The following is a 17411-nucleotide window of genomic DNA, read 5'->3' on the forward strand; positions in this document are numbered from 1 at the left end:
CGGGTAGGAGGGTAACGTCCTAGGACTCACCTGAACCACGCACTTTTCCCTGCAGGTGCTGGAGCCTGTTTGCAGAGCAGCTGAGAGTGGTCCAGACACGTGGCTCCGAATGTTCCATTGAAGGCACGTACCGCCGCCCCCTCTCCGATCCCCTTTGCAGGGCAAAAAATCCCGGACTTTTTTTGCCTTTTAAAAAACCTGTCCAGATGGCAATTTAACATGTAAAACCAAGGATGTGTCTGGGAAGAACTGGACGTATGGTAACCCTACCCAAGCCCCAGCACAGACCTTTCTCACCCCAACCTTGCCACCTGCTTCTGCCATCGCCTCACCACCTCTCTTGGGCTGTGTCCAGACTCCATGCCTCCGTCGACGGAGGCATGTAGATTAGCCAGATCGGAAGAGGGAAATGAAGCCGCGATTAAAATAATCGCGGCTTCATTTAAATTTAAATGGCTGCCCCGATCTGCCGATCAGCTGTTTGTCGGCAGATCGGGAGAGTCTGGACGCGATGCCCCGACAAAGAAGCCTTTCTTCATCGACACAGGTAAACCTGGTTTCACGAGGTTTACCTGTGTCGATGAAGAAAGGCTTCTTTGTCGGGGCATCGCGTCCAGACTCTCCCGATCTGCCGACAAACAGCTGATCGGCAGATCGGGGCAGCCATTTAAATTTAAATGAAGCCGCGATTATTTTAATCGCGGCTTCATTTCCCTCTTCCGATCTGGCTAATCTACATGCCTCCGTCGACGGAGGCATGGAGTCTGGACACACCCTTGCTGCCCAGCTCTGCCATTGCCTTGCCATGTGCCTCACTGCTCGGCTCTCCAGCTGCCTCTTGCAGCTCCTGCGCATGCGCCGATGCAGCCTGGCTCAGTGCGGCGCTGCATGGCTCCACTCGTCAGGAGGCACTGCCACTGTGGCCAGCATGGCCGGTGTACCCTGTCCCCCCCCACTGCCCGCCGGCTGGAAGCTCCTGCACACTCGGCCTGGCTCAATGTGGTGTAGCTCGGCTTGCGGACACGCACTGCCGCTGGAGCCCACAGCAACAAGGCAGGCGGCCCAGGAAGCAGCTCGAGGTACCGCGGGCCGCATACAAACGGGTCACGAGCCCTGGACTAGATAATCACAGTGATCCCTTCTGGGTTTTTTAATCAGACAGACACACACACACACACACACACAAAAAAACATGTAACGGTTTGATCGATACAATTTGATTTGGAATAATATAAGGTTAAAATAAACTTTTATGCTTCATGCTGATGCCGTGATGGGAGTTCAGATCATGCTCCTGCTAGGCCTAAGATGATTGATAGCAGCTGTCTCTGTGGCTTGGTTGTGCACTATAAAACCTGTTGTCAAATAGTCTCTCTCCTCTCTCAGCCCCTTCACATTAGTACCTATTTACCTAATGAGGGACTTAGGGTTTCCTTAGTCTCTAGAAGGACTTTTAGGTGAGAATCACCCCGTTTTACATATAAATACAGAGAACAGAAGGACCAAGGACTCCTGGAATAGCAAAGAGTAGGCTGACCTGCCTTCCTTTCCTGTAAAGCTCCTACCTGACACATCTGTGGTGATGAAGGTAAAAGCCAGAAATGTAAAGGTGGTTTTACTTTGATCCCAACTCGCTACTTGGCTTCTGCGAAATAGCCCATTTGTAAAGGGCCACATAATATGTACTGAGTGAGGCCACAGAGAGACCAACAAATCTGCATTGTAAATATGGAGGAGACCTAATTTAATTCACCCTTGATGCTCAGTGAGGCTCATACACTTTCTCAGCCCCACTGAAGTCCATGGGCGACTGGAATAGAAGAGACAGCTTGTATGGATGTGAATCAACAGGGAAGAGTACTCAGCTGCTTCTCCTGCTGTCCAACATGCCAAGGCTGCGCTCCCCATTATATTTTCTTTGTATTACTGTGATTTCCTAACCTCGGAAGAAGTGAGTTATGAAACTGGAGTTATCCAAACACATCTTGTCTGAAGATAGCGTTTCATCCAGCAGATGCCATTTCCTGCCCTGTAAATGGCTTTCATTGTTTTGTTTTGGCTCCCAGCCCGGTGTCTTGTAGGGCTGATGACAGCACAGCTGAACTTTGGGGTCTAACATCATGAAAATACCACCAGGGATGAGAAGTGAGCTGGGAACATTTTATATTTCTTAGGTGTCTTGTTGAAAACATTTTGGAGGCTTAGTGGAGATGCTTGCATTGTGTGGCTGTTATGGTTTATTGTGGGTCAGTAGGCTACTAACTACTGTTTGCCTCTTCTATAGATTAATAACTGTCAAACCTTTTCCAGCAGTTCTGTCAGTTCATCAGATAAGACATTATCTGTACCAGCTGGTGCCAGATGCCTCCCTTCATATTTTATACGCTCTAACCCACAAAGCTTCAACTATTAATCTTGCAAATACTGCATTATGAGTGAGAGCACATCCCAGCACAGAGACTTGCTATTAAGTGTATCACAGGAATAGGGGACCATGAATACCAGTCACAGAGGCCTGTATTATTTGTATTATGGAAGTACTTCAGAGTCTCAGTCACAGACCAGGGTCCCATTGAGCAAGGTACTGAACAAACACGAGTAAAAAGATGTCAGATGGATACTGACAGATAGAGGAGTACAAGTTGAACCTTTCTAGTCCATCACTTTGTGGTTCAGCAGCATCCGTAGTCCGGGGTGAGTTTCGTTAGCCGGATGTTCATTTGTCATGGGTGTGACCAAGTTTCCCACAGTCCCAAGTCTGTTTAGAGCCACCAGTCCTGGCTCTCAGTGTTCTATGTGGTTATTTAGCTCTAATTTATCCCTAAATATCTTCTGAGAGCCCAGTGAGCTGTAGGGATGTAAGTGAATAGTTGACTACCCAATAAACCTAAGCCTATTGGGTAATTGAGTTGGCTACTCCCTTTGCTGTCTCTATATCAAAGGAAGCAAATGGTGTGTGTGTGTGTGTGGGCAGAAACAGGAGTCAGTGCTGGGAGAAGCCAGGTTAAAAGCCAGTTTCCCCCCAGCACTGTCTCCGTGGTGCTGCCTGCCCATCCCCACCCTGTGCTACTGCCTCTATCAGAGGCAGCAGCGGAAGAGTGGAGTAGGGGAGGCTGCCGCAAAGCAGCCTCTACTCGTGGCAGGCCCAGGCTCGCTGCAGGCAGAGACTGCTCTGTCAGTAGTCCCTGTCTATGGGGGAATGCCAGTGGGGAGTTGGGCCCACCCCGGGGACAGGGACTGCTGCTGTGAAGCAGCCTCTGTTCGCAACAGCTGGGGCTTGCACCAGTCCAGGACTGCTGCAGCTCTGCATTTAAAATGCAGAGCCGCAGCGGTCCTGGCTCTGTCCCAGCTCACACCAGTCTGGAACCTACCTCTGCAATTCAAATGTAGTAGGAGCCGGGCTGCCTGCACTTGGCTTACTGACTAATCATGTAGTCAATACAATTTGTATTGACTACACGATTAGTCGGTTACCCGCCTCTTAATGTCTGTAGTAAGCAGTGAAAGTGTTGGTAATGCTGCTAGATAATGTTAACCTCCTGTGGTATGGAAAATTATTTGCTTCAGCACTGGTCAGGTCCCCAAGGTGCCAGACTAGAGAGGTTCAACCTGTATAAGGAAACAATGACACAATATTGGCCATCATCCTAGGCAGTGGTTTCAGCACACTATGCAAGAAGAGACTTTTAAGAAGGATTTTGAAGATATCTGGGCTGCGTGTTCTACTGTCTGGGAAGCACTTTCTTAGCTTCTGGCACTGTGCATAGGGGCAGGTAAAATACAACCATGTGGGGATGGATCTGGCCCGCCAAGCCAACAGATCTGGCCTGTGGCCCAGGGGGAGCCTCAGGTAGGCCCTTTGCCTGCCCTGCCTTCACAAGGTGCTCAGGTCAGCTGTCTGTGGGAGCCATGTGTGCTTCTGATTGCTGTGAGCCCAGGGGTAGGGGGGAAGAGGCTCCGTGTGCTCTCTCCCCCCCCCCCCCCGCATAATATTACAGCTCCCTCTGGACGGTTTCTGGCCAATGGGAGCTGCCCGTTTGCAGGACAGGCAGTGTGTGAATTACCCCTCCTGCTCCCAGGGCCACAGTCTTTATAGAAGCACACATGGCCCTTGTAGCCAGCTGCTCTGAATGCCATGTGGGGGCAGGATAAGCAGGGAGCCTGGTTGAGACAGGCAGGGAGCCACTCAGGTAAGTCCCTCCCATTCAAAGTCTGCCTCTGGCACCCCAACTCTTCCCTCCCCCCAACCCTTCCCTCCCCCCCAATCCTCTGCATCCCTGCTACTGTGCCGATACCTTCTCCAAGACCCTGCACTCTCGCCAATACCCCATCTCCACATCGCAACCCCTTTCCAGATCCAGCATCCCAATCACCTCTCCCTGGTCTCATCCCAAATTCCTGCACCCCTTCCTGCACTCTTGCATCAAGTCACAGCCCCCTCCCAAACCCTGCAGCTCCTCCTGCACCCCTCCTCCAGGTCAGAATCTTCTCTTGCACCCATATACCCCTTCTCAGACCCTACACCCCCTCCTGCACCGCAGTCTCCTGTCGGAGGTCACAATCCCCTTCACCCAAACTCCCTCCCAAATCCCACATCCCCTCCTATACCCCAGTCACTTACCCCAAACTCCCCTCTGCACCATCCCAAACACGGCACTTTCCCCATTAATATAATGGAAGAGTGTGGCACTTGACAACTTATCACATTTTTGGAGTGGTCTCTCCCCCATCAAAAATTATTTCCCACTCCCAGCATACATAAAACAAACTAGCCTTTTACAGAAAACTACAAATTAAAATGAGGGGTTTTACACATCTCTCATTCTACACGACTCTCTATGTCAGACAGACATGCACACGTGTTGCTCATCATAGCCGCTTTTGACTCAGTTTTAGAGGAGATGTTAAAACAAGGCTACCTCTTCATGCTGAACAGGAAGAAGACTGATCCAATGTGGAACTTCTAGAAAAGGGAGAGGCTGTCCAAGATACGTGTGTGTGTATGTGAGAGAGAGCCATTTCTCTTCAAAAGGTGGTTATTCCTGGAAGAAAGTTCACTCCAATGATAGGAGCTTTTCCTGAGCTTCCTGGAGAAGTCTTGCTTGCTCTAGTGGGGATTAGTATCTGTCTTGACACTTAGTGGAAGGTCTTCTTACTTCAGCTGGAAAATTCGCTTCTCTTGTATGGAAAGCCTGCATAAGGAAGTGAGTATCCAATAGCTGTACATCCTTCTCTGTCCTTAAACAGGAACTGCTGTTATCTCTGATCGTTTATAGTTTTATCACACTTTCCCAGGACTGGAGACCAGATTGACTAGAAGGGTGTGGAGCCAGGGAATGAAATTACCTATCGTAAAAGTGAAGGGGAAGAAGAAAAGAGTTGGCAGGTGCATTGTTGCACAATGCTCATTAGATGCATATTACTTATCGAACAGATTTCTTTTAGAGCACAGCAAATAATGAAACAATAACTTTCCACATTTCAATTTCAAAGTGACTTTGTGTTGGCCATAATTGTGGCCCCCTCCTTCTCCCTTGGCTTCTAGTGACAATTATGCAGCATTTTGGAATATTTGCAATCAATCTGTGCAGTAAAAAATATGAAAAGATTTTTCTGCAGTGTATTTGAATAATGAATATATCTGGGAAAATTGCAGTCTGCTCTCTTCATAGCTGTTAGCCAAATGAGAGGCTGAGTTCAGTCAATGAATTAATTCATTGTGAAGTATTTTTTGGTCATTTATAGAATTTTTTCTCTGTGGATGACCTTCTCCCAGTGGACTTCTTAGGTGCAAATGCTTGCATTTAAAATACCATATGCTTGCTGGTTAATAAAACTTAATCGTGATTATGAAGTTGCATGATCATCTTCTATCGTATGAAGGAGTGCTTTTGAGACTCATCAAAGCACAGTCCCATTTTTAAATTCAGCCTATAGCTGCTAAATAAAACCCCCAGTAATGTTACTAGGATATGGTGGATGGCGCCAAAACATTGGCCTGGGCCCTTCATATTACTCTTTAATAAGAAATGAGGAACATATTGTTTGATTAGTAAGAAGCTGAAAGTTCTGCTTAGCTCTGCTGTTGGAAGCAATCAGCATATATTGGTAAAGCTGCAGGAATTTGGTACTTGACCTTTGAAGGTCATCTCTAAAATAATGACTTTGAGCCCTGGCTCATGGGGGAGAGATTAAACACTTTCTCTAGCATGCATGTCACTGCAGTGAAGACAGGAAAGGTGTAAATGTAAAGGGGGGCGATCTGGCTGATGTCACTACAAATGCTATCACCTTTTCCCAGAGGAACTGCTTGGATGTCTGATGCCTTCTCTGCTCAGGGCTGGCTCTGTGGGCCTTGGACTTTACAAAGAAGCAAAGCATGTGAGTGCTTGCTTTTGCTGCTGATGGAGAGTGTCTACTTCTTGGAGTGGAAATGAGCTTGTATGCTTATGGAGATGTGAATTTGCTAGGGCAGAAATACCCACAGCCATCAAAGGGTTGACAAAGGTCTTGTAAAACAAACAAAACACAAAGAGGGGAAGTTACCATTGTGCATGACCATGCTGCAGTGTTGCCAATGCTCCTGATATTAGCATGAGTTCCGTGATATTTGGTGGTGATCTGATAGTCCCAGCTTCTCGAGATGCGTAGAAAATGAGAGACTCAGCCTTTTTTTTTTTTAAAAGAAGTTTTAACTCTTGTGGTTGCAGAGAAAAGCTGGGAAATTCTAAAGGCTGAAATATTCAGTGGGAAATAAAAATCACTCCAAATGCATCACTTTGGCTTCAGAATCATGTCTCATGATTTTTGTGAGTGCTCAGGGTTGGCTACATTGCCATGGTTCTTCACCTGGAGGATTGCATCTCATCCTGGCTGTGTCCCCTCCACGGATATGGAGAGATTCGGGAGATGGGCCCAAGAGAAACACCAGGCATGATGCTGCTTGGAGACAGTAAGCTGAAGTTTAGGCTGTTACCATTTGGCTGGCTGCTGAAGGCAGATTTTAGTGCAGCCACAAGGGAATCACACTGGAGGAGGGTTTATTCAAACAAGGTCTAAAGAACAAGCTTGCTGCAGCATGGAGATACAGACAGATGAACTATATGCTCTGTCTTTTCCAGTCTCGTCTCTGCTGGCTAACAGTTGGCAACTTTCATCAGGTGACATTTCTCTGTCATTAAGCTGCATTTAACAATGACTGAGGGCATGTCTTCACTCGAGATCAATGTTCTGGTATTCAATTTAGGGTGCCTAGTACAGACCCATAAATCAAACGCAGAGGGCAGCTCTACCTGGCACCTGTGCTCCTCGCAGTCGCAAGGACTAAGGGAAGGTGATGTGAGTGTTGGCACCTGTCGGCCTCCTGTTGTATGGATGCCACCAAGCTCAGCTTAAGGTAAGCCAATTCCATCTATGTATTTTACGTAGCTGCAATTGTGTACCTTAAGCCAACCTTACGGGTCTAGTGTAGACCTGGCCTGAGTGTGGCTGAATCGCTCTGTGGTAGGTGATGGTGCTGGCCCCTGGTGGTCTGGGTGCACCTTTTCCCTCCTGTTAGCTGCAGCCAGTGTCAATGATGCTGCATGTTTCACTTCTTTCATTCTCTCCAGTTTTTCCTGTGGGTTTAAATGACAGAATAAATGCTTGTGTTAATGATACTCCTATTCTGCTGTGGGACGTGGCACTTTTGCAATCAACCAATTAAGCCCCACAAAACTCCTTAGTGATACTGCAGGCAGCAGCAGCAGCAGGGGTTTGGCGGAGTGCTGTGGTTTGGTGCTCTTCCTTCCTGGCCCCTCTTGAGCAATACAGACCATGAACTAACTGTCTCCTGTCCCGCGCTACTAACTTTCCTGACTTTTATGGTCTGGGCCCCTCAGCTCAACATGGAGTACTGCATCTTGGGACTTGTAGTTTCCGTGGGCTTACTAAAGAGGAAGACAGCAACACATTGCTACTTAGGGCTGCCTTTGCCTATCCCTGTGCATTTGCTTACACACTTACCCAGTTCGTTCAGAGAAATCACCGACTAGTAATCTTTTTACATGTCATTTCTTGAACAGAGGCCATATTTGTAAATGGCTCTTGGCAGTGGCATACATAGATAGGCACATAGGTAAAAGATGATGTGTAATATTCTGAAGAATATTGAAGAACTTTTGTTTCCTTGCTGGGCTCTTAAGCCGATTGGGATTCTGAATGCTACTACAGCCACTTTGTCAATTTTTTGTTTTATTTTCTAATAGAAGTTGTTCCAGTTTTCTCTGTTCTGCGTTTTGCTCTGGAGATGGGTATTTATGAAACATTATGGTCAGTAGAAGCAGCGAGTCTAGATATAACTGTTCTGAAGCTTGCTTCCACTAAACAGATGACTAAGAAAAGGATTTAGAGAGGTTGAATCCTGCTTTGAGGGTTGGGCAAGACCAACTAGGAAAAGGCAGGTAGGTCCTGCCCTCAGAGCTTTTTGTAACAAGCCTCCCATTACACTAGGAAGGTAGAAGGAAGGTCTGGCAGACTGTCGCTGAGGTTCAGATCGCTTCAGTAACTTGAGTCTTTTCAGTGTGTTGCTGGGGGGCAAGGATGCAAATGTCTTCAGTAAAGCCTGGTTTCCATTTTCTTATCTGTCTGACTCATGAGTTGGTGTTTCTGTGACTATACTGTATGTCTTGCAGTAATGAAGTAGCTTCTCCCCATCCATAAGTGGAGGGAGGGAGAGATTAACATTAGACACAGCTTCAAGTGTCTGTCTAATATAGCAAATAAGATATACACACATAAGGCAAGCAGAGGAAGTTTCAGTTATGTCTCCCTACGGAGTAAATAAGCCACTGGCAATAAAAATGCTTCTTCTGTCTCGCTGGTCTTGTAATGGTATTCTCACTAGACACGGACACTTGGCTATGCAGAGACCTGAAGATGTTAGAGTTTCATTATTCTGGAATGTTTGGGTGAATATGCTTTATATCTGTGTGCAATGCACCTTGGCACTTCTGGGAGAGCAAAGCGATGTGCATACAAAGAAAAGTAATAGCTGTTCTAGAGGGAAAGGCAGAATCACTGGCAAAATCCCTCCCGATCCCTAAAGAGCTTCCCCCACCTCCCATCACAAACATGTCTGAGGTAAATAAATTACTTGTTAAATTCCAGTTTATTGCAAGTTTTGCATAGAAATACTAATTCTGCTCAACTCCTCCAGCAGGGTTGAAAGTAAGACTGGGACAAATAATTCAGTGATTTTTGAAAGCATAAAAATATAATATTTTTTCATTGTATGTTGAATTAATTAAACGTGTGAAATTTCACAAATATTTCTCCACAACAGTCCCTTACCGTGAACGGAAATATTCCCAACTAAGCAGCCCCTTTATTTCAATTTCTAAATTGTAGGTAGGCTAGACTTGTTTATACCAAGTGCTCTAGATCCAAGAGTATTTATTGGGCTTTGTGCCGGATGCTACCTTGGAGCAAGTGGACTAGAGATGTTGCTGGATGATACAAGGGACCGAATACAAGATTTGGCCATGAAAACAAAAAGTAGCAGCGTTCATATGGATCTTTTTCTGTCGTGCTTTCATGTGCCATTTTCGTGGAGAGCTGCCATTCTGATGCATGGCAGACAGAACTTTCTGATCCAGAGCAGAGAGCCCGTCACTTACCCCTTGACTGTTAGAAGCATTTTTTGTATGTCAGAGAGAGTCTTGCTGTCCTCAAACAGTCTTCTAGCACTGAGCCACAGCAAAACACAATTTATCTGAATGTAGGTCTGATCAGCCTTATCAGTGTCTTTCTTTACAGTGAGATAGCCCAGGCCTCCTGCAGCATGCATGATTTTGTTCTCTGTGCTAGGTTTATGGCCACAGCCTGAAGATGTTTTGTAAACTCATAGATTTGAAATCTAGAAGGGATCATTGTGATCAACTAGTCTGAGCTCCTTGTCTAGCATGTGCCAGAGAACTTCCCCCAAATAATTCCCAGATTAGATCTTTTAGTAAAAATGCAATCCTCGTTTTCAAGATGCCAGTGGTGTCCTAATCCAGCAGTTTATCCTCCTTGTTAAAAAAACATATGCCTTATTTCCAGTCTGAATTTGTTTTCAACTTTCAGCCATTGGCTCATGTTATACCTTCCTCTGCTAGAATAGAGAGTCAGTTATTAAATATTTGTTCCCATGTAAGTGCTTATTGATTGTAATCAAGTCACTCCTTATCTTTCCCCGGTGAAATAAATAGATTGAGTTCCTTGAGTCTTTAAGTAGAAAGCAGGATTTCTAATTCTTTAATCATTCTCATGGCTTTTCTATGAACACTCTCCTACTTGTTAATGTCCTTGAAGTGTGGACTCCAGAACTGGACAGAGTAGTAAAGCAGTGGTTGCACCAATGCCACTGTAGAAGTAAAACATCCTTTCTATGCTTGCTTGAGATTTCCATTGATGCATCCCAGAATTGCATTAGTAGCTTTGTCCACAGCATTGCACTAAAAGCTTATGTTCAGCTGATTATCCAACATGACCTCCACATCTTTTTCAGAGTTTCTGCTTTTCAGGTTAGAATCCCCCTTGCTGTAAGTGTGGCTGACGTTCTTTGCTCCCAGATGTGTACACTTACATTTTGCTGCATTAAAACACACATTCTTTGCTTGTACTCAGGTTACCAGATAATCCAGATAGCTCTGAATCAGGAACCTGTCCTCTTCATTGGAGTTTAAGGCCAGAAGGGACCATCAGACCATGTAATCTGACTTCCAGTATTCATGGCCACCAACACCTACTAGTACCTGCACACTGACTAACTTTATCCTTGATGATTTGATGTTTTCTTCCAGGTCACAGAATTAGAGCCAAGTGCCAGTTCCTGTGGGACCCTACTAGAAACATGCCCACTCAATGATGATTCCTTGTGTACAGTTACATTTTGAGGTTTATTAGTTACCCAGATTTTAATAATTCATTTAATGTGTCATGCTAATTTTGTATCTTTCTAGTTTTTAATCAAAATGTCATGCAGTACCCAGTGAAATAGCTTTCACATGTCAAGTGTATTAGATGAACACTATTACCTTTACCAACCACACTTGTAATTTCATCCAGAAGATAATATATTAGATTGGCAGGATCTATTTTCCATAAACCTGTGTTATTTGACATTGATTGTATTACCCTCTTTAAATTTTTTTTTCAAATCCTGTATCAGCCATTCCCTTATCTTGCCTGCGCTTCAATGTCAAACTGACAGACCTGTAATTACTCCAGTAATAAGAGGTGGGTGCTTTTTGTATCACTGAGTAAAAACTCCCTCCTGAGTTTTAAGCCCAAGGCTTTACAAGCAGTAAATGTGACTAGTAATCCATATTACCCTTGGTTCCACAGAGCCTGTTAGCCACTAGAGATGCCCCACCACAGAGCACCGATCTTATCTTCGTGTGCGAGCTGCCTCCCTTCTTGCTGTGTGAATAGTCAGAACCATTTTCTTTCTTGTTGATGCTCCACTGGGCAAAAAGTCCCCAAATAAGTCTTGATATGACACATCTGGTCCTGGAAAAGGAGCTTCCGTTACTTAAAGAGGAACTTACAGGCTGAGCTGAAGCTAGAAAAAAACATGTTAATTTCTGCCAAAAAGCCCTTGCTTTGACGGTAATTGGTGTCAGTTGCCTGTGCTGCTCCTCAGGATATTGGCGTGTCGAATAAGAGCTTCCTGCCCCTTCTTAACCCAGCTTTTCCTTGGGCCTGACCCCACTGGTTCATAGCCTCCCTGAACTACTGGCTTTACCGTCTGCAGCCGTGGGAGGGATTCTCATGCCACAGGTTCGGTGCCTGAACTTCTCTGAAGGTCTGAGTAGGCGGGAAGAGAGAAAAAGCCACAGAAAGCACAAATACATTTGGTGAACTAGCCAAAGTGGAAAGGAAGCTTTCTGAAGAGCTGAGAAGTATTGCCTAATGGTTAGAGAAGAATTACAGGGATTCAGCACTCCTGGATTCTCTTCCTGGCTGTGCAACCAACTCACTCTGTGATCACAAGCAAGTCCCGTCTCCACCGACTGCTCCTGTTTACTTATCTGTGAAACTAGTCAATTAGCCCATCATAAGATGGGATTTTCAGGTCTCTCCTCCACGTCAGTCTTCTCTCCTGAGCCTCCGGTCTCTCTCTCCTTGTCTCTTTTTCTCTCTCTCTCTCTCTCTCCTCCTCCTGCTGCCTCCCCCTCTCTCAGCTCTCCTCCGCCGTCTGCCTCTCTCTCCGTCTCTCTCTTCTGCCCCTCCTGCCTCTCACTCTCTCTCCATTCTCCTCTGTCTCCGTCGGGGATGCATGCTTGTCCAGGCCCCACCCCATGGGTGTGTACGTCACTGCCCCGCCCCCCCCTCGCCTCCCGCTGTGGCACTCAGCTGACTTCTGCGCCACTCAGCCGGGCCGCTGTATAGGAGCAAGTGGTGCGATCGGCCTCTCTCTCTCTTCTCTTCCTACTGCCTCGCCCTCTCTCTCTCTCACTCTCAGCTCTCGTCCGCCTCCTGCCCCTCTCTCCATCTCTCTCTCTTTCTCTTCTCCCCCTCCCGCCTGTCACTCTGTGTTTCTCTTCTCCTCCTCCTGCTGCGTCTCTCTCTCTCTCTCTCTCTCTCTCATTGTCCTCCACCTCCTCCGTTCTCCTTGCTGTCTCCTCTGTGTCTGCTCCTCTTTCCTTCTTTTGAATCTGGTGCCCTTTCCTGATGTCAGAGATGCTCACTTGTCCAGGCCCCGCCCTCTGGCTGTTCCCTCTGGGTGGCGCTGTTGCCTCCCACCATGGTGCTCGGCTGACTTCTGTGCTGCTCAGTTGGGCCGCCGCGCAGGAGCACGGACCCCAAACAGCTGCTTGCACTGCTTACTCCAGCGCGGCGGCCCTGCTGAGCGGTGCAGAAGTCAGCAGAGCGCCATGGCGGGAGGCAGCAGCACCGCCCAGAGGGAACAGCCACCGTTTCAGCCTTAGAGTCACAGACATTGGGCTACTATCTGTGAAATGGGAATAGGGACACTCACCTGCCTCCCAAGAGGTTTGTTTCATTTTAGCTCTTTAAACAGAAGGCACAATAGGCATAAAAATGTCATGTATTTGTATGGCAAAGTCATAATAGTAGATAGGCGGATGGCTAGAGGATATTTAGAGTCTTCATCCCCCCAGACTAACTCGTGCTGCTCTGCTGACTTCTCTGGTGTCAGAAGAAATTTCAGAGTCAAACCAGTTAAGCTCAGTCCTTGGTTTCCAAGGCTTCCATCAGGTTTCAGCATCTGATAACCATGTAATAGAGCTTGAGGCCAGCTTTTCTTTGCGCCGTGTTTAGAATATTCCCTGGCATTCCCCACATTCCTGGCAAGGAGGTTGTGTTTAAAAAAAAAAAAAAAATTGTTACCCTTGTGTCTTTCTGCGACGTCTTTTAAAACCAGTTCCCAAAGGCTTTTTGGCCTGGTTCTCCCGTGGCGACTGTTTGCTCTGTAATGGAAAGGAAGTATTGGTGTTTGATTCTCTTTACTACTCCATCTTCAAATGAAACAGAGACAAAAGTTTGTAGTCTCAAATTTAGCTCTGGCCACCTATATAAAATTCAGGTTCATAGTCACTGGTCTTTACCCTCATTCCAAGGTTTCACTCCTGCATCCACATTTCCACAATTGTGACCTGCTTGATGCCTGCAGGTTCCTAGCTCCAGACTTGCTTTGCTACTGCAGCATGTCTCCATGTCTTATTTTAGGGGGTTATATTTTTGGAAGAAGATTTTGTCTGGATTATGGTGATAGTTAAGTATGCAGAAATTGTCATAATGGTCCATGTGGTCTGGTATTGTATCTCTAGGAAAGCAAACCCAGTGTGTCTGGCCATTTGTACTATAATGTATCTTCTAGGGATGGAGGGGAATACCACAGGTCATCAGCCAACACCGCAAAAGCATGGAGATTATTTTGTTCCCTTTACTGCATTAATATCACCGCTACAGGGGAATGGAGACCTGCTAGAAAATTATAGTTGGGTGTAATTGCTAGTAGGTAGATGACTAATATTTGGAAGCTTCAGGGGGTAGCTGAATTAGTCTGTACAGGATAAACTTAAACAACAACAAATGCTCTGGTAGTGCTTAATAGACTAACAGAACATGTCGATGGTATCATGAGCTTTCGTGGACACAGCCCTCTTCTTCAGATGACTGGAGTTTTGAGACAAAACTCTGATCATCTGAAGAAGTGGGCTGTGCCCACGAAAGCTCATGATACCATCAACATGTTTTGTTAGTCTGTAAAGTGCTGCCAATAGTATTTGGGAGGATTATTGCCTATTTGATTGGTACATTAATACGCTCTGTCTCTGTCTTTAGGGAGTGAGGGGGCTGATGCAGTTGGTGGAGACATGGAATGAAAATCTGAGAGAGCTCTTGGCCATCTGTACAAAATGCCCAAATCTTATTCTCCTTTGAAGACTTGGCATTGTTTCACACATGGCAGGTAGCAGTAGGTGCCAATCACTAGCGCATCCAGCTGCTTTGGGTTCCACAATTATTATGGTAGCAGATGATGGTCTTTTGAAGATACTGGTCTAGTTGCCAAAAGTCAGTAGCGAATGAGGATTCAGTGTGAAACTTTGGGCACAAATAGGACCATTCTGTGCCTCTGCCAGGCAAACCGGATTTGACTCTAAAAGTAAGATGAAAAGAGCCCATTGAGAATGACTGACTTTTACTGGCTGCTAGCTGAAATGCCCAGCCTCAGATCCTGCAGTATTTGGTTCTACCTTGCTCCATCTCCCCATATTAATGAATTCTGATTGCCCCTGACACTTGGCAGGGGTCCTCTTAAACTGCTGCCCCCCATTATACTCAGGGGGCATTAGTCTAACTCTTGGTTCTTCTGCCCCTTGCTCTCCCTTCCTTGTCCCCACCCCACCCTGCTCCTCTGTTCCTCCTCTCTGGCCCTACAGAAGAGAGCAGCATCTGGGCAACTCTTCCTTTCTCCCATCAGAGAAGGAGCCATTTGTTTCCTGGGCCCACTCAGCCCTCTGCTCTGGACAATATTTGAGCTCACTGCAGGCAGATGGACAAACTGTCTCTTCCATCATCTTTGGAGCCAAGAAAGATTCTCTCCTCCCTTTTCCCCTCCCCTAAATATTGGCTGACTCCACATCCATGAGAGAGATGGATGATCGTCATTCATTGTAGGAAATTTACGGTCTGGTTTCCTTCTGTGGCGCCACTGGAGCACTAACAACAGGAAGGTCTGACTGGGATAATCATGGAAGAGGCTTTTCCTGAGAATTTTGCTGAGATCTTTTTGAGGGGGGGAAAGGATCACAAATATCCTGGACACACCCCTCTCTCCCATCTCCTCATCACTAGATACATACGCAGACACACACGCACTGATGGATACACACACATACAAACCCCTCTGTGTGCTGCAGGAGGAGAATTAATCTTGCAAACTGGTATGAATGCTCTTAGTTCCAGAGTCCTGGCCAAATTCCAGTTCAATTAATGTCATTTTGCCTAGTCAAATCATCTTGTAGTGTTGGCCGGAATGGAGTTCTTTTTCACATCCTGCCCTGAATTGTTATGCAGCAATGCTATGTGCTGTTTAACAGAGGCCACGTTCCCATCCACCCTATAATCAGGAGCACCTACCAATCATCAGTGAATGTGTCCTCCTAGCACCCAGGAGGAAGGGAGGTGCCATCACTCCCATTTTACAGGTGGGGAACAGAGGAAACAAAGATTAAGTGACTTGCCAAAGGTCACCCCTACATTCTGTAGCGGAGCAGGGAATTGAACCCAGGTCTCCTGAGTGCCAGGTGCTAGTGTCTAAAGTACTGGACCATCCTTCCACCACAGAGTGAGTGGCCTCTTGAGTTTTCAAGGGATTGACCATCCTTCACCACTGTGTTGAAGTGCACACTCAGGGAGCCAGACTCAGATGTGCTCTCAGTGGGTACATCCAAAGTGTTGGGTCAGAATCTGGCTTGTAGTGCCCACCCCCGTCTTTAAAGTGCATATTTTTCTATTAAAAAAACACCCACTGTTTTTTTAGTGGAGGTGAGAGATGTTACTGGTCAGTCTCTGGTTGAATAGGACACATTTCCATGACATCGCTCAATGCTCCTGCTCCTGGCATCATGTAATGTTGCATGTTCCCAGTACAGTTCGACTATAGGATGCAGCATGTTGGTAACAGTGAGGGGGAGAGGAGGGGAGTTATACCCAAAGAGCTAGGGCTGCTCAGCACTTCTGAAAACTTGTATTTGGTGTCTGATACAGATATAGGCACCAGGGTTAAGCACCCAGGTTAGAAATGCTGCCAATAAAGGTTGGAACTGGGAAAGTCTGGTGAGGTCTTAGCTAGTACATGCTCATGGCTAGTACAGGAGAACCTCTATAATGTGTCTCCTCAGCACCTTATTTATTTGCTGTATTGCTCACTCGCTTTCTACTAAAATGACTTCCTCATGCCAGTATGTTACTGAAGTGAGTTGCTCCAAGGGAGAGCAGCAGAGGCAGAGTTTGAGGAGCTTGAAGTTGTTAATCGGCATGCTGTACATAGACTATTACTCTCACTTTCTCTCTCCTACTCCCACCCCTGCTATTTAAATAGTTCAGCCCCCTCATTGCACAAGCTGTGGATCTATTAGTTCCTAGAACCAGCTAGGTGGCTCTCAGTGCAAATGAGGTCAGCAAGGGCAGATTTTATTAGTAGAGTCCTGTAGGACTGGGTAGAAGGGAACACAGACCTCCAGCTTATTGCCTGCAGGAAGGAATTTTGGTTGGGAATCCTCCCATCTCCAGTGCAGGGTGCTTAGGCTGGCTGCAGGAATGGATGAAGGGGGATGATGCTCATGCTTTCTTATTTTCTTCATTTAATCTACAATTTCCAATGAACAAAGCCAGGATTAACAGTTTCAACTATGGTGAGTCTGTCTGTGCCTGAGCTTTACATTTCCACTTGCAAGTTGGCTTTAAAGGGGAAGGTGGAAGTAGTTTGTAAAATTAACCTTTTTTTCTGCAGAAGGGGTTTTAGAAACAGCATTTCCTCTTGCAGCTTGGTAGTTTGCTTGGGGTGTTCTGTCTTGACATAGGAAAAGGATTTGGAGATGTAATTCCTTTTTTAATATTACCATTTTCCTTTTTAAAAAAAACAAATTTACTTTTCTTGCAAGGTGATTTCCTTTACCTTGTATTCTCTTTTGAGAGACACGCTACGATCAGTCTGTTTGCTGCTGTACTAGATGTGAGTCCTCAAAGGCATTGATAAGATGAGGCACTTAAATCCAGGGTGTGGGTGTGAGAGGACCAGAATGTAATCAAATGACAGTTACATTGTGTGTAGTTTTCCTCTGCACTCTAATTATAGTAAGACTCTCTAGTCCTTTTAATGTTTGGGTTTATTTCTCAGTTAACCCAACCCATGAAAG

At 46.0% G+C, this 17411-nt stretch overlaps 1 protein-coding gene across 14 annotated transcripts in view; it reads left to right on the forward strand.

Moving 5' to 3' along the window:
* STARD8 (StAR related lipid transfer domain containing 8) overlaps positions 1–17411 on the forward strand; it is a 159234-nt gene that overhangs the window by 87833 nt on the left and 53990 nt on the right. The window contains exon 1 of one of the 14 annotated variants that reach the window (XM_075940814.2): positions 7264–7396. The exons of 12 other annotated variants lie outside the window; for them this stretch is intronic. Coding sequence is in view for 1 of the 2 variants with exons in the window: in XM_014574664.4 (XP_014430150.3) it covers positions 16817–16907 (91 nt within the window). In the remaining variant the exon portion in view is untranslated. Of the gene's footprint in view, positions 1–7263; positions 7397–16640; positions 16908–17411 lie in introns of those variants that run through there. One more of the 14 variants, XM_014574664.4, reaches the window with a different exon arrangement.

Source organism: Pelodiscus sinensis, chromosome 13 (assembly GCF_052426305.1).
Source record: "Pelodiscus sinensis isolate ZL-2025 chromosome 13, ASM5242630v1, whole genome shotgun sequence".
Taxonomy (NCBI): domain Eukaryota; kingdom Metazoa; phylum Chordata; order Testudines; family Trionychidae; genus Pelodiscus; species Pelodiscus sinensis.